This window comes from Phyllostomus discolor, chromosome 1 (assembly GCF_004126475.2).
Source record: "Phyllostomus discolor isolate MPI-MPIP mPhyDis1 chromosome 1, mPhyDis1.pri.v3, whole genome shotgun sequence".
Taxonomy (NCBI): Eukaryota; Metazoa; Chordata; class Mammalia; order Chiroptera; family Phyllostomidae; genus Phyllostomus; species Phyllostomus discolor.
In genome coordinates, this window is record NC_040903.2 from 83332072 (window position 1) to 83350296 (window position 18225).

The following is an 18225-nucleotide window of genomic DNA, read 5'->3' on the forward strand; positions in this document are numbered from 1 at the left end:
GATTTTTCTGTTAGGGAAATATCATTTTAAATAGCTCCAGCAGGTTTCTCACCACTTTCCTTGGGAAGGCTAATGTATAACAAAATGAACTTTAACAACTTTTTCTGCTTTGAGCTCAACTCTCTTTGATATTTAATCTCAGCACCCCTGTGAGGTTACCAACCTCTGGTGTTCCCTGGGATAGACAGGCAGATCATTCAAAAGTCACTGGTGTAGTTACTGGTGAAATAGAGTAACTTTCTTGGTAGTACAACACTGTACCGGACATACCACCCCCCTGCGATAGACTAGCTGTGGCTACTAATGACCAGGACAAAATGATCACTCTTGATCCCAGGTCATGGGCCGCAGGCCCAGGATTAACTTTATTAAATGAATTGTCCTTGTTTTATTAGAAAAAATATTTCCACATGAGTAATTCATCACTCCCTTTTCTGGATGTCTCTGGAGAGAGACAGTAAAACCATGCAGATACCTTATTAGTATACAAAAGGTGGGGAAGGTATGCAGTGAGGTCTTTGGAAACATAAGCTTAAACACTTGACATTGTTATCAACTGATATCCAAAAGCTTGTACAACAGTACAAATATTTGTATCTTGTATTAAATAAAAATGTTTCACTTAAAAATCCTTAAATTCTTACAATTTAAAAATTCTCAAATTCCTTACAATAATTTGAAAAACATTTCTAAAATCCCATCAATTAATTTTATTCAACTTTAGCATATATTAATGAGTCAGGTAGTATCTAGTTCTTTCCTATATATTTATCTCTAATCTTCAACATGACACTGGGAGCTGGTTTTTTCACTCTCATTTACTGGAGGGGACATAATGACTCAGATAGGTAATTTGCCTAAGGTTGGATGGCTGGGAAGCAACTGCCTTAGCAATTAAACCTAGGGGCCAAGTCCACAGTCTTTGAATTTTCCAGTTCAGCCTTTTCAATCCACATTTGTGGCCAAAACACTTATATGATTGTTACTGAAACATTTTCAAGTTATAAACATATGATAGTTTGGTAAATGCTTCAATTAGTTTAAAGTATTTGGTGGCAAGAAGGAAAATTTCCTTTTCATTGAATCTTCATAAATTTTGTTAATAATCAAAATGCACAAGACATTTTAAAATATTCAATTAATATTTGATGAATAACCTGTATGTGATAAGAATTGTATTACACACTGTAATGAACATTAAGACAGTCCTTTCCCTTAAGGAATTTTATTCTCTGTACGTTTTCCCTCTCTAACCCACTCCCCTTTTGCTAACCCTCCGTGTGATCTCCATTTCTGTGATTCTGTTCCTCTTCTAGTTGTTTGCTTAGTTTTTGTTTTTGTTTTAGGTGTGGTTTTTAATAATTGTGAGTTTGCTGTCATTTTACTGTACATGTTTTTTATCTTTTCTTAGATAAGTCCCTTTAACATTTCATATAATAAGGGCTTGGTGATGATGAACTCCTTTAACTTGACCTTATCTGAGAAGCACTTTATCTGCCCTTCCATTCTAAATGATAGCTTTGCTGGATAGAGCAATCTTGGATGTAGGTCCTTGTCTTTCCTGACTTGGAATACTTCTTTCCAGCTCCTTCTTGCCTGTAAGGGTTTTTTTTTGTTTTTTTTTTTTTGAGAAATCAGCTGACAGGCTTATGAGAATTCCTTTTTAGGTAATTCTCTCCTTTTGTCTTGCTGCTTTTAAGATTCTCTCCTTATCTTTAATCTTGGTTAAGGTCATTATGATGTGCCTTGGTATGTTCCTCCTTGGGTCCAACTTCTTTGGGATTCTCTGAGCTTCCTGGATTCCTGGAAGTCTATTTCCTTTGCCAAATTGGGGAAGTTCTTCATTATTTGTTCAAATAAGTTTTCAATTTGTTGCTCTTCCTCTTCTCCTTCTGGCACCCCTGTAATTCAGATGTTGGAACATTTAAAGATGTCCTGGAGGTTCCTAAGCCTCTCATTTTTTTTTTAAATTCTTGTTTCCTCATTCTGTTCTGGTTGAATGCTTATTTCTTCCTTTTGTTCCAAATCTTTGATTTGAGTCCCAGTTTCCTTCCCATCACTATTGATTCCCTGTACATTTTCCTTTATTTCACTTAGCATAGCCTCCATTTTTCATCTAATTTGCAACCAAATTCAACCAATTCTGTGAGCATCTTGATTACCATTTGAACTGTGCATCTGATAGGCTGGCTATCTCTTTGTTGCTTAGTTGTATTTTTTCTGGAGCTTTGATCTCTTCTTTGGTTTGGGCCTTTTTTTTTTTTTTTTTTTTTGGTCTTGACACACCTGTTACATAGTGAGGAGCAGAGTCTTAGATATTCACCGGGGCAGGGCAACCCAGTTGCTGGATTGTGACACCTTATGTAGGGCAGGGGTCTAAGAGGGAACAATGGTGCTTGCTTAGCTCTTTGCTGGATTTCAGTCACTTCCCCTGTTACCCATAAGCAAATTGGGCCCTTCTGGTGCTGATTCCCATGTGGGTGGGTTTGTATATGTTCTAGGACCCTGTGGGTCTCTCCAATGAACTTTCCTGTGAGGCTGGGAGTTCCCACTCCCCCTTTGTCTCTCCTGGTTTATCTATGCACAAATATGGGACCACCTGGTCCGCCAGCTGCAGCCTTGCACACCCCATTCCACAATCTGCCGCTTTGCTGGGTCCGCCAGCTGCCCTCGAGCCCAGTCTTCCAGCCACAGCTTTGCCATGAGTCCTCTCTACCCAGCTGCCCAACTCTGTACAGGTCTGGATGAATATTTCTGCTTTAACTCCTTGGTTGTTGGACTACCATTCAGTTTGATTTTCTGTCAGTTCTGGTTGTTTTTTTGTTTTTAAATTATTGTTGTCCTTTTGGCTGTGTGAGAAGGCACAGTGTGTCTACCTACACCTCCGTCTTGGCCGGAAATATTTCTTAAAATCTTAAAGTAGTAATTGCATCTCACCTTTTGGCAATTTTTGTGTCTTTCAGGAAGGAGTTCAGAGAAGAAGGTGAAGCTTGTAAGAGCTAAGACTTCAGCTGAACTTTCAGGACAGGCAAGATCTGGATATATATTAATAATTTCAGTGCTAGAACCATGGTACCCAAAATCTTTGTTAACTGAACTTGACCAACATTTATTGAAGTATCTTGTAACAACTCAATGGGACATGGACTATTATTATTTCCATCTTACAGATAAAGAAGGTGAGGCACAGAAAGGTCAGGCAACTTGTTTAAGGTCTTCCGTGAACCACCAGTACTGGAAGAACTGAGATTCAAACCCAGAGAGCACAGAGCCACCAGGTTATGTTTCTCCCTTGGGAAACAGGTGATATACTGGATGGGGAAGCATATCATGTAATTGGACTGACCACTGCAGTGCAGAGGGCAGGGATGAGAGCAGTCTAGCCAGGACAGAGGACACTGCTGGCAGAAAGCAGTAGAAAAGTGCCTTTCACAAGTAGGACTCACCGGTTAAGAACCACAAAACCCAAAGTGCTTGAGACTTTGCACTATGAACAGTGAACTTTGCTTTAAAAACATGTTTATATAAGGAGCATATGAGACTCACCAACATGACTGCTGTGCATGTTAGATGATAGGAAACCTATTATCAATGCCTCATGTATGGGAGCTTCTCAAAAGTAGTGGCTTCTTTTCTTTTTACTCAAGTCAATACCTCATTTAAGGAACTTAGAAAGAAAAGGAGATACGTGCTTGGATCTAAGACCTGAAGTATTATGTGTCCCAAAACTTGGCCAGAAGCAAGTGCATATTGTTTTGCCAGGTTTTCAGTACAGAAATCTCACCAGTTTGTGCCAGGATCAACACCACCATGACTCCACTTTGGTGCTGGGGGAGCCCAGAAGCCATCCAGACCAGACTGATTCCAATTCTCTTCTGCTTCCTCAGAGCTGTGCTGTCCTTTGAAAGCAGGTCCTCACAGCTTTCCTTTTCACACTCCCTTGGGAACAAGTCCTGGGAGTCATTTAGACATAAAACCTTCTGCACAGTTATGTCCCCGTGTTAACCTGTGTAGGGCTAGAAGTGCATAGTCCTATAAGTCAGGGGTGTCAAACTCCTTCTCACCGGGGGCCACATCAGCCTCAAGGTTGCCTTCAAAGGGCCAAATGTAATTTTAGGGCTGTATAATTATAACTATTCCTTAACTAGGGGCAAGGAGCTTGGCGCTGCTGCTAGGTAGAAACAAGGTGCGGAGCGGGTAAAACAAGGTGGAGGGCTAGATTCAACCCATGGGCCTTGTGTTTGCCACCTGTGCTGTAAGTGATACTTGCAATGAGTTTGCTCCAACAATTTGTAAGTCGAACACTTGGGGATCTTTTTCGCACTAGAAGCCTTGACTTCTCTCCCCTCTGAAGTGTAAACTATATTTAAATTTAAAATGCAACTATAAAAAAAAAACAGTAACATTTGACAAAGAATCTGTTCCAAAGACCAGTTTCTCTCTTAATTAATTGGCTATAAAAGGAATAAACTCCCCTAACAAACAAAAACACTTTTAACAAACTGTGGTGGCAACCACAGTAATTAGGACAGGGAAGCAGCAAAACAGGAAACAAAACTCAGGCTCCCAACTCTGACACTATGAACTCTTTCATGTCACAAAAAGGCACCACCTGTAGCTCTGTGAAGATTAAAGAATGTATGTCAAGTATAAAAACTGTAAAGTGCTATGCCTCATCACACGTGCCATGTATGAATTAAATATGCATTATGGAGGCACAGAGTGCATAAACCATTATTGTTCTAACTTATATCAGTGAGCAATCTAAGACCATGCTTCTGATACTCTTGTATATTTTCTTAGATGTCAAGGCTTGTGAAGCATCACGTCAGTTCCCTGTGTAATGCGCTCTGGGTAAGGCAGTGTTTGAGGCAACAGTCAACAAAATCAGCACACTAATGTTTCAAACAGGAGGATGGGACCATCGCTGTGATGGGCTTTTCATCCAAAGCCTCGGTGGAGGTGGCAGAAAGGCTATTCTGATCTATACTCGATCATTTCCAGATAATCCAAAATAATCTTGACTACATCCCAAAACTCAACCTTTGAAACATATTTATCTTATTCTAGTTCCCCTCACTCTACTGAATTTGCTGTTAATAAACAGGTCTTGGGAGTCAGAGGGCCTAAGAACAACTTGCTACAATCTACTGTTGCAATGACCATCCTATGAATGTTTAGTCGAGGACATCCCCCTGGTGCCCCCTTTGTGACGGAATGAAGGTGACATTCCTTTCAGACTGGTGGAAAGGTCCCTGCTGTCCTTGAAAAGTTTGTGGTTTTGTCTGTGAGCAAAGAGAATCAGAATGATGGAGTGGTTAACTTATCTTTTTCTTCTCGTTGAATGACTTTATTTTTTGATGAATTATTTTTTCACCTTAAATCCAAGGGCAGGAAAAATAGCACACAGCTTACTTACAGTTCCATTCATTGAAGGTTATCAGCTTATTTCAAAAATAGTGCTTGAAAAAATAACCCACTGTAGTTTTAATAAGTACTTAAAACAAAATAAATTTTTAAAATCTCAAGAAAATAACTTTTCTTTTTAATAAAAGAAACAGTAGTACTGAATTTGAAAAGACTGTTGATGTCACGGTGGTTTATTGGGTAAATACAAAGTATAGCTCTTGCTTTTTTAAAATTTTTTTTAAAGCAAAGCCAAAGAGATTAGAAACCAAGTACATATAATCTCTTCAGAATAAAAACATAAATTAGTTTTAACTAACAATTAGGCACTTAAAATGTAAATGTAAAACAGCATTTTGAAGTACAAACTACAGTTACACTCCTAAATTCCTCCTGAAATGTTTTTACAACCACAAAAGCACAAGCATGGAAAATATACTTCTAAACAAAGATAACTTCCTCTTTTTTAAAGAAGAACCTGAATTTAAATCCCATATGACAGACCAATGATTAAGGTATTGGTGGGTAGAAGAGAAAAAAGCTTCTGAAATTTACATTATTTGATTAAAACATAAGCATTTAATAAAACTATTATAATAACATACAGTATATATCATGATAAAAATATATGTCAGGAAAATAATGCATTCTAGGCTTAAAATTTTACTTTACAACAAGGCACTTAACACATTGAAACAGTACAGTAAATCTTTGAAAGAATGCGATTCATTACTACTCAAACCTGGTAATGGTGTATCTGTTTTGTGAATAGACCGTAACATAACCATACATTTTGGAGCATTAATCATTGCATAGGAGGTAAATTAAATAATGAATTCCAACTTGGCAGCTAGATTAGCTTATGTAGCTTCTTCTTTCTCTTTTAAAAAACCATTTTAACTCCAGAATAAAGAGCTATTCTCATTCATGATTCATTTAGAACATAGCACAATTACATTAATGAATAATAAAATAAGCCACAACTTACAAGATGTGTATCTGTATAAAAACTCATCTTTGGGTACCTTTGACATGAGTTTAATGTTTAGGTACTAAAGTCAAGAGCACTTCTTAATAGACAAAATATTTTTAGCAAGTAACTCAAATGAGTTAAATTATTGCAACACAATGACATTAAAAAAATACCAGTAATCTTTATACATACAAACAGAAAACCTTCAACACATATTACTTTTAATATGCTTAATCTAAACATTGCAAACTCATTTATTAAGAAATTCCTTCTTACACTTCCTTTACACTAAAGAAGTGTGTTAGGACCGGCTTAAATTTTAAATCAATTCTACAGTGCAAAATAAAAATAACAATAAAAAAAATTTAAAAATGTTGAAAATATTCAAGCAACAAAATGTGAACTTTCAAGGGAAAAAGAAGCTGCCTGAGTTTTAGCATGTAAAAGAAAAGGCAGCCAACTTGGTGTTTCAAAGTAAACATAGTGTTGGTAGTTATAAAGGGAGACAATGATTGTGAGGGTGAGAGGTAAAAATGGCCTGCGAATTTTCTTTGATCAATGGATTAAAAGATTAGAATTGCAACACCCTGTGATCCAGTACCTTTTCCCTTTGGGAAAGGTTTAAAATACCTTAAAAAATAACTCCTTTTGCACTATGCTTTCAGATTATTGGCAAAATGATAAGAAACATGTCTTCTGAAAATACACTGTAAATAAAGTGGCAAGTTTGTGTTCCACGTCACATTTCCACAAGGGGGTGCTGGTATACAGCAAAGAACCTGATGCAAGATCATCCACAAACCAGACTACACTCTCGCCCTCCCTCGAAACAGCCTTCCCTCCACAGCAAAACCTACTTCCCAAGATGCCAGTGTATTAAATAACCAATTCAAAATTACTTCCAGTGGAATTGGGAAAGAATTTTTGATTTTTAGAGTTAGTAGAGGAGCCTAAAAAATAGAATCTGAGAGGAATTCACTGCCACTTCAAAAATTTTTTTTAAAAAGTGGTATAATTTGTAGTAATTGTATGTTATAGATACTGCACAGAGGACTAAATTATAGCAAAAGTTTCCAACAGGAGTAGTAATTGACAAAAACAAGAATAATTAGTAAATTCACATCTTGATCAGCAAGGAAAAGGAGCTCCCAAAATCTGTCTCAAAAAGGCAAGATTGAAATTTTTTTAAATTGAGATATAATCTACATATTATATTAGTTTCAGGTGTGCAACATAACAATGCGCTATTTCTATATACTGCAAAATGATCACCACAATAAATCTAGGAATTGCTTATGTTTTATATTCCAAAGTGGCATGTTGGGTTAAATCTCAAGTTTGCTTTCCTGAACGTAAATGTAAGAGATTCACTATTTCTCTTAATTTTCTATCCTGAAACTTTGGTATTTCTGCCTCTCACCCTTCTCTGGACACCACATACTCCCACAGCCTCTACCATAAAGCTAGGACATACGCTGTAAAGCGGAAGGCAGCGGCAGTGTCCGTCCACATGTGGGGTCACAGATGTTTCCTCGAGTTCTTTAACAGGTGATGGCATTATTTTTTAAAAAATGAAACACTAGATGACTTGACTAAAATGCAAGGTTTACTGTTTCAAGGGTTTCCAACGATCAATGCACCATGATTTTAAAAGCTGAAATACATTTCCCAATTTAATATGAAGAAAAGTGGGTTATATAAGATGGAGCAGAATAAGGCTCTAAGGTATACGAGGTTGTCTCATTTGTATTAGAGGCTCCATGTCCCAGGGTCATAGAGCAAAACCCAGGCTACAGTGCCAGATGTTTTTCCTCACAATCAGACAGCAGAAATTTAAAACCAGTGTTTTCAAGCAGAACACCTTGTTTTAGCACAACTATCAATATTTAATGAATGAAAAGGGAAAATTATGTAGAATGATAGCTAAACACCTCAGGTAAGGTATATATATGTTTCTTACTGGTTTAATAATAAATACTGGAGAAACTTCTTGCATTTCAAAACCTGCCAAGAAAGTTCAGGGTTTCATTTCTATTTTTAAATAATCTGTCTTTGAATTGGACCACCTTTCCTTTAGTGATTCTTCTATTATACAGAGCAAGAGCCATATTGAAAACACACAGAATTTTAGCACCAACAGACAATGGCCCATCTGAACACATTTAAGTTTGTATTGTGCTTCTTTTGAGCAATTTAAAAGTCAATTGTGTATATCAAATCAAGGCTGATTAGTTCATAATAACATATTCAGGGATTTTTTTTTCCATTCTAAGTGGAGGGAAATTTTTACCTTCAATATAAATGTAACTGCCTCATTCTACCCCAGTTGGCCTCCCTGCTCTCTGGGTCAATGATTTTGTAACTGTAAATCTTTTTGTAAGGTTACTAGAAGTCTTAAGAAATTAAGTAAGAATTATCCACAAGATCCAACAGCATTAAACAGTACACTAATCTGATAAAATTAAATCTGATCAAGTCCGCCTTTTTCTTTCTTGCATCACCTGAAAGAACTTTAGAAATGATACGCCCCCTTTATCAACTAGCTGTAACGGCCTCACACCCTGATCCCAACAACAGCTTAGAGAGCAGCAACTTGGTGTGATCTCATGGTCAGAGTAAAATGACTCAGTTGTGGTGTGTCCTTAGTGCTTCCTATAAACACTCAGTCTATAAGGAGCTGGGTCTCTTGCAAATAGGCAAGGATGAATTAAACTTTTGGACTCCATCTTGGTTTTTTCCATAAAGCAGAAAGAAATGGTTTTCAGTGAAATGTGACCAATTATATTTCTGAGTATCAATAAGCAGCTCTAAAACGGATCTCACACAGGTCAAGACCTGGAAGAGACACACCGGCTCCTTCCTCGTGTGCTAGAGCATCGGTTCACACACGTGTATTCAGCCTGTGCTCAGCAGCTGACTGCCCCGGTACCAGGTGCAAATTCACCAGGCAGACAGCAGGTAAGTGCAAACCAGGCCCGCTGGGAGCAGAAACAGCCCTATGTTTCCTGTGTGTCTGTAATAGAGATCTTAAAATTAAATATTTGCAAACAAGTAATATCTGTGGGGTGGGTCAAATGCTTCCATATTTACTTAGATCACGTTTCTTCCATTTTTAAATAAAATCATCGTTTTAAAAAATAAAGTAAAAGTGATAGATAGTACATTGGGTGGTAGCAGCAGTACATATTCCCAGGCCTAACCTCATCCTTCCCCATGAAAGGGTCAAAATAAGCACGCCCAAAGCGTACTCACAACCCTTGAGTCTCCCCCTCACTAACAGGCCTAATGCGAAAACCCACTCTCAACATTAGGTTATTCTATTTACACAGTAGCTGTGTCTGTCCAGAGAGTTTATTTAAAACATTAACAAATTCTTCCGATCTTGGAGGGGAAAAAAATCCTGAAAAAATTCTTTAGTGGAGAAAGACTGAGGAAAGGTGTAACGTGTTCTTTGGCACCTCTTGGACAAGCGTGCTAGTAGTGAAATCCCAGGTGGAGGGCTTGTCACCAGTGAATGAAGAGCCACAGGAGAATATAACTTTCTCAGGATGAATTAAAAAGAACAGTCAAAGGGTAACACTTTGTTCACCTTCCTAATCATTTACCCCAAATTTGGTCCACTTCTTCATTTACCAGTCAGTTCTAAAATAAAAAACAGAAACAAAAAACTACACCTTTGGTGACAGCGATACCTCTTTTGGTATAAGAGCTGCTGCCTTTGTTTTGTGGCTCAGGTGGATTTCTCATTGTCTTCGCCTGTCTTCTGAACCCGGGAGTACTTTTTGCACGATGATTTAAAGCAGCCAGGAGGCCAGGAGAGTGGCCAGGAGAAGCAGCAAGGAATTGAGCCTTGTACGTTCTTCTCAAAAAAATAAAAGATGGGGAACCACCATGCACGAGACAAAAAATTAGTCTGTGAAGAGACCTTCAAGTTCTGAAAAAGGTAGGGGAAAAGTCAAGTGAGACATATTTTTCATGATTCACATCCAACTTTTTTTTTTTTCCAATTAAACTGTCCACCACTGTAACTTAGCAGGGAAAGCAGCAGAATCCACATCACAAGGCAGTCTTTACCCTGTTCCCTAACTCTGATGTGACCTGGCCCCCCACTCCCCAGCCCCCTCTTTGTAGCTTGTGCACATCTTCTGCCTGCAATTGCAACCACAATGGAGCTTAGGGAGGTACGCGATGTGACAGTTATCTGGGAGGAACACTTTTCACCAAGTGTGAGTGGTCAGATCTGAGGGTCAAGGAAGATGGAAGAGGGAAGGAAAGGAGAGCTCACAAGGCTGAGTGTGTTTAAGAGGAGAGATGAAAAATTTGCTTCAGTGGTTATCAGCAGACAACTAAATGGAAGATGGAAGTAGGAGACTATAAAACAGGAAACAGAGCTAAAAGACAAATAAATGCATAGAAAGGGCATTTATTAGTGGACACCACTAAATGAGAACTAGATTTAGGTGCCTTGGGAAAGACACATTTCAATCTCTCTCAAATTCTCCAACCATGCTGTGTATCAGACAATATGACAAGATGACCTCAAGGTAAGTTATGTCATGGCACACAGACTACCTCTAGCACACCAAGGACACAGGCCAGGGCTAAGGAAGCACAGAGAAAGGGAGGATTAATTCTACCTCAGGACTAGAGGCAGAGGGCAGGAGTTTGGGAAGGTTCCCCAGAAGAGGTGGCATTTGAGCCAGTGCTTTCGAAATGAGTGGCAGAAGAAAAAAATATTCATCTGGAAATAGGGCGAAGCAGAAATAAGAATAAGAAGGGAAGGCAGCTAGCACAGCATCACCCAAAAAATGTACTAAATCCAGTTATTCATAAGTGACTTACTTCGCCTGACTTTAAAAAATAGTTGCCATCTTGTTCTCAAAATTAAGTTCTTCAAAGGCAGGGGGTGTCTTACCTAAGCGGCCCACAACACTTCTACAGAGAAGGTTCCTAAATTTTAATGTAGCATATGTACTTCTTTAATTCTCATAAAAATTAGTTGAATTAGTAAAACACTGTGCTCTATAGTCATACATTTTTATCCTCAAATGTTATTTACATTTGTGGTGTTCTTTATTTTAAGAAGCAATGATGCATGTAAGTTTAAGAAGTGAACTGAATTAACCTAAGCCCCACTGTATGAAAAGTGCTCCACTGCATTTAAAGAAAAGAAATTACCCAAGGATAATTTCACCACTCTCACCTTTTCATTGGCCATGGAATGGTACCACCAAAACAGCCGTGTTGTGATGTAATAGGCAACGATGACATCGACAGTATAGTGTTCATGTGCCACAAGGATGCAGATGATCCCGGCGGCGCTCAGCAGCCAGCAGATTAAATGATACCACCAGAAGTGACGAGGCGAATCTGGACAGTAGAAAAACTGTTGTGTTAGTAAGATTCCACAGATGAACTTAATGCTTAGTGTATCCTAATGACCTTAATTAGAATAATGTAAGGTCAACAACTCATGGGAAGGAGAAAACTAATGACCCAAAATGAGTCCCTGTGAACAGCCCAGGACTTGCTCAGGTAGGAAGGGAGAAGCGGGTACCACTGGTAGCAGGTCTAACAGTCATTCCCTGGGGAGGCTGTTCACACTGGACTCTCGATGCCTTCCCCCCTGCTCAGTTGTTTAATATGGAGGTGAACAGAACTGTGTCTTAGTAGGTTGGTTGGACTGGCTCACACAGAGATTCCACTGGAAAGAAAAGGAGCAGTGCTCAAAGGAAAAGGCAGTTGTCAGTGAAAATGGGGTGGGGGATGAGAATGCCAGAGTAACACCTTCAGGTCTCACAGAAGCTTACTTCGATTTCCCCAAGGGGAGAAAAATGGCATTGTGGCTAACAATATTTTGGTTCTGAGCAATTTTATACTGGTACTATTAAACACTCCCTATGTAAAGCAACTATTAAACACTAGCAACTATTAAACACTCCCTATGGAAAGCTTAGGATTCTTGCCCATTCACTGATGGACTTTAGCCTTCCTAGTGAGGCCACTAAGAAGTCTGCCACACTGATCGGTTGGACAAGACTCCTCAGCTGAGATGTGAGTCCCCACCACATTCCCACACAAGAGTTAACGACATACGCGAATGGGGCCAGAGTTCATTTCCAGCAACTCCTCTTTTTTCTTTAGTATCTTTTTTCTATTTTAAAACTTTATTAGCTCACAATGTTAATAATCTAGTAAACTAAAATTTATTTCTTATTTGTGTTTACATCTATAGTGATATTTACTTTCAAATGTGGAAAAATGGTTGAAAAGCAAGTCTCTATTTCCAGAGCTTTAGATGAAATGCCAAATCAGGTATCATTCAAATAAAAGATACTTTTTGGTAAAACAGCTGTTGTTCTTTTGTTCTCAAGTATAATATTTGCCTCTGAAAGTCTGACCTTCTAATTATGAATGTGCAACTCAGTATTTTTCATATGGTTCATCCTGCTACTAAATCCCGGCAGAAAACTCATGTAGCCCCAGAATTTTAAAGCTGGAAGAGGCCTTACTCCTGTAGCCTGGGGGGCAGGAGGCAGATCCAGTCCCCATAGCTATTCTGGTTTGTTCAATTGTTAACATTCTGAGCCTAACACGTAGAAATCCAGAGAGTTCTCGTTCTTCAGCATCATAACCCCGACCCCTCCCCACAGACTCACACCTGCTTCCTTTACTTATTATGTCATCTGGCATTTTACCTTACAAGTTCAAAATGTCTGAGTAAACCAGACTATTTTGTATCTGTTTATCCAAAAGAAGCAAAGCCAAAGTAGTGAAGGAGTAAGGGGGTGGCCTGATGGTCATATTACCTTCCACAGAATTGAACATGAGGTTTCAGGGATACGTGGGAACCCCAGCACTGATTTTCCTTAAAAAATGCATCCTCTGTTACACTCTCACCCTGGGACCTTGGCTTTTTAATTGAGAAATAGAAATGGCCAAATGGTAATTCCCTCTGCTCTCTGATATTACCCAGTGGGATCACATCAAACTAAAAGTTGATAACACAAATATTAGTAACTCCACTATCTGTGTGGTATCCTAGTCCAATTATCACTGAATAATAGACACAATGCATTCTGCGTGGCAGCGAGGCGAAAAAGAAAATGTTTTCTCAACTAGCAAGACATATACATACATGCTATTGGGTTGGCCACAAAGTTCATTTAGTTTTTTTCATAAAATAAAAGACATTTTTCATTTTCATCAATAACTTTATTGATTTGGATATTTTGAGTATGTCAGCTATCTCCTGATATTGCCTTCTAGTGGGTAGAGGCCAGAGGTGCTGCTAAACATCTTCCAATGCATAAGACAGCCCCACAGCAAAGAATTATTTGGCCAAAATGTCAACAGTATGAAAAAACTCTGCAAACAACTTTTGACACATTCCATCAGTCATAGCACCTTCTCCATACACTGCACAAATCTTTTTTTATCGTTCAGTTGCATTTTTTACTTACTTGAAATAATAAAGCATAAAATGCCAAAGATGTTGTGTATTTTCTTCCATCTTCAATATTAAAATAGCTACACAAAAATTCACTAATTTTAGTAAGTTTTTAAAAAATGCACGATGATATGGCAGCTGTCACAACACAATCTAACAAAATTGTTTCAAATGAAGTTAAAGACAACTAAGCATTGCTAGAAGCATCATATGGAAAAAACTAAACAAACTTTTTAGCCAACCCAATGCTAGGAGCCAGGCTGACTTCTCCAGTGTAATTTTATCAGAAATCTAAGCTCCAATGATATAATATTTGCACAACTGTGTAAAGCCCTCTGTTGTTAACCTCGAAGTGGTCCTGGTTCCACATTCTCATCTGCTCTTATGACTAAATTCAGATCCACTTGTGACAACAGGGCCAACAAGGAGAGAGTCCACATTGATCAAAAGGCAGGAAAGCAAAAAATATATAAATGATGCACCTGATTCTAGAAGCAGAGTGTTCAAAGGAACCACTGGAACCAGTGCTCACTCATATGGTGCCCTTACTCTAACTATTATACAATAGTAACATATGGTGTAACTTAGAAAGTGACTGTTTCCTAATAGCACAGGAAACAGGCAGAAACACGGAATGCCCTGTTTACATAGAAAACTGAAACAGTTGAGTTGTATTAAGTATTACGGATTTGCCATTTTACTTCCCATCAAAGACTGGGAAAAGCAGAATGTAATTCTTTCCTTGCTGTATGTAAACTTACACAATTTTAAAAACCTCAGACCAAAATCATTTCTTGGGAAGAAAATATCTCTACATACTGCATAGTCTTCGTTAAGGTAAAAAATTATCATAACTTGCCCTGCTATTGTTCTGAGGTAAAGGAAAGAACAATAATGAGCAATGCACTCACTAGTAATTTTATAAAATCAGACAACTTGGGCTTCTGAAAATTCTAAACAGAGCCAAGAAATTAGCAGTGTAACTTCTAGAGTCAACCTGCTCGGGCTTGGATAATCTATCCTCTAATTACTAACTGTGGGCCACAGTCTTGTCACTCACTTTCTCTGGGCCTAAGCTTCCTCTTCGAAAAATGAGAAGAAACAGTGTTCCCTTTAAGGGTGGTTGCAGGATTCAACAAGTTAATTTACATCAAGGTGTTAGAAGAGTGCCTGACACAGAGGACGTGTTATGTCTATCTGCTGTTATTGTTAACATCATGTCTTTGCTTATTTTATAAAACATTCTCTTGCTTCCCTGGAGTGTTTTCTCTTGATTACTTTATGGTTTTCAACTCACAGTGGGTTCACTCTTAACATGCAATTCCTCCCTACTCTCATCCTCATCTTCTATAAGCTTTTTATGATGCTCAGATTAGAGAGATGATCCTTCAACTGAAATGCCCCTTTGGACTGAAAAATGATTGATCTTACATACAGACAGATGGAAGTTTTCTTGATGTAAGTTTTTTCATCAAAAGCTAGAGACATAAGCTACACACATCATTCTACTGCTTTGCGGAACCAGTAATAACTAGGCATTGGAAATGTAGTAACTAAAATGTAAGGAAGAGACGATCTTCTGCTATTGGTGCAGAGACAGACCTAGGTTCCTTCCACCAAAACTTCCCAGAACATGAGTATAAATCAGGGGAAAGGCGCAGAAGGCACTCCACCATAAAGTTGAGTGTGGACTTCTGCTCAAGATGGTGGCCTAGGCAAACAAGGCTTGCCTCCTTGCACAACCACATCAAAATTACAACTATAGAATAACCATCATTTAGAACCACCAGAAACTGAGCTGAATGGAAGTTCTACACCTACGGAATTAAAGAAGAAACCACATCATGCCTGGCAGGAAGGGCGGAGGTCCACACTGACAAGTGGCAGATAAAAATCAGGAAGGATATCTCAGGAGCGAAGGTTCCCAGCCCCACACCAGGCCCCTCAGCCCAGGGTTCCAGTACCAGGAAGATAAGTCCCAGTAACTCCTGGCTGCAAAAACCAGTGGGGATTGATGCTGTGGAAGACAAAAACTGCTGGACTCCATGGCAGTTCCTCGTAAAGGGCCCACAGACAGACTAACTCGTTCCCTCCGAGCTCCAGCATGGGGGCAGCAGATCAAAAGGCACCAGAGACATACATGGAGGAAGTGAACTGTCCAGCATCGGGGGGTAGGGGGAGGGGGGAGCGGGGCAGCTTCCTCCCAGACAGAAGTGCTGGCAGAGGCCACTGTACCTTTTCTGGGCCTTTCCCCAACACAGCCACAGAGCCATCAGGTGGGTATCATATCAGACTCCATCAACCTGACTCACACTATTTGCCCCACTCTAGTGATTCCCTGAAGTTCTGCCCCACCCATCTTTCAGGCCCACCCAAGCTATTTCCAGTGGCTTTTCCATAAGAATGGCTTGTCCTGGCCTATGCTTCATATCTTCCTAACTTCTCTCAAACAAACAGCATCTGGCTTCAGCAAGCCCCGGTACCTCTTGCTAAGTTGGGCGAGTTCACAGCCTGGCCTTCCTGGGGCACCTCCGAGCCCAGCAAAAGTAGCAGCCATCTACAGACTTTTCTGTAGGTTATGCTGTGTGACACAGGCAGGGCTGACCCTGGGAGTGCCAAAAGCAATCAAGGCTAACTACAACAGAGGGTATACACAGCTTGGGTCACAGGGGAGGCTGTGCCCCTGGACCCTACATGATACCTACTGTATTAGGCAATTCTACCAAGCCTGGGAGATGCAGCAGCTTTACCTAATAAATAGAAACAAACACAGGGAGGTTGCAAAAATGAGGAGACAAAAAAATGGCCTAAATTAAAGAATAGAAGAAAACTCCAGAAAAAGAGCTAAACAAAATGGAGATAAGCAATCTATTAGATGCAGAGTTCAAAACACTATTTATAAGGATGCTCAAGGAACTTAGTAAGGACCTCAACATCATAAAAAAAGATCCAGCCAGAAACAAAGGGTACTAATCAAATAAAGAACAATTTACAGGGAAATCAACAGTCGAGTGGATGAATCAGAATAAAATCAGAGATCTGGAATATAAGAAAGCAAAACCAACCAATCAGAACAACAAGAAGAAAAAATAATCCAAAGAAATTAGGACAGTTACTGTAAGCAGCCTCTGGGACAACTTCAAGCATACTAACATTCACATCATGAAGGTGTCAGGAGGAGAGAGAGCAAGAAATTGGAAACTTATTTGAAAAAATAATGACAGAAAATTTCCCTAACTTGGTGAAGGAAATACACATACAAGTCCAGGAAGGAGAGAGCCCCAAACAAGATGAACCCACCCCCAAACACATCATAATTAAAATGCTAAACGTTAAAGACAAAGAATCTTAAAAGCAGCAAGAGAAAAGGAGTTAGTTACCTACAAGAGAGTTCCCATAAGACAGTGAGCTAATTTCTCAAAAGAAACTTTGCAGGCTAGAAGGGTTTGGCAAGAAATATTCAAAGTGATGAAAAGTAAGGGCCCACAACCAAGATTACTCTACCAGCAAAGCTGTCGTTTAGAATCAAAGAACAAATAAAGAGCTTCCCAGACAAGAAAAAGCTACCAAACCAGCATTATATGAAAAGTTAAAGGGTCTTCTTTAAAAATAAGATAAAAAATATGAATAAAATGGCAACAAATACATATCTATCAACAATTGAATCTAAAAAACAAAATAAACAAACAAGCAAAAGAGAAACAGAATCATAGATATAGAGAGAGTTTTGATGGTTGCCAGAGGGGAGGAGGGCCTGGAAAATAGGGAAAAGGGGTGAAGGAATTGAGAAGTGCAAATTAATAGTTACAAAACAGTCATGGGGATGTACGATACAGCATGGGAAACAGCAGCCAAAGGACATACATGCCTGACCCATGAACAACGGTGTGAGGATGGCCTTAGGGAGTGGGGGTTGGGTGGCAGGTGGCAAAGGGGGAGAAAGTGGGACAACTATAATAGCATAATCAACAACATACAATTAAAAAAATTTTTTTAAAAGTTGAGTGTGATGAAGGCCACATACTCAACAAGCTACTCTCCCTACTCCAAGTTCATATGTAGCATTTACCAAGGAAACAACTCAGAAGCTACACAATTCTCACTGAAAACAAAAAAGACTTTACTGCATAGGATCTCCATACTTTGTCATACTGCCTATAAAGCAAAACTTAAATCGAACACTCCAGACAACCTATGGGGCAAGCATTCACTTTTCCACCACCAGAAGATAAACATTGGTGTCCTCACTGCCAGTGGATGACGCCTGACCTATTTGGATTAATGACTGGCCCAGACAGCAGGGAAGAGGAAGGAGGGCAGAGGGGTAGGCTGCCCTCTGCTGGTCTCTGCAAAGCACCTCCTTTACACTATGATAAGAAAGTGCAGAGAACTGAGA

At 39.2% G+C, this 18225-nt stretch overlaps 1 protein-coding gene across 2 annotated transcripts in view; it reads right to left on the reverse strand.

Annotated features, from left to right (window-relative positions):
* Positions 1-5874: 5874 nt before the first annotated feature.
* SGMS2 (sphingomyelin synthase 2) overlaps positions 5875-18225 on the reverse strand; it is an 84160-nt gene continuing 71809 nt past the window's right edge. The window contains exons 6-7 of one of the 2 annotated variants that reach the window (XM_028507623.2): positions 11583-11749; positions 5875-10313 (exon numbers count right to left, since the gene is read on the reverse strand). In XM_028507623.2, coding sequence (XP_028363424.1) covers positions 10110-10313; positions 11583-11749 — 371 coding nt within the window. In that variant the 3' untranslated portion in view covers positions 5875-10109. The remainder of the gene's footprint in view (positions 10314-11582; positions 11750-18225) is intronic. The other variant, XM_028507624.2, reaches the window with a different exon arrangement.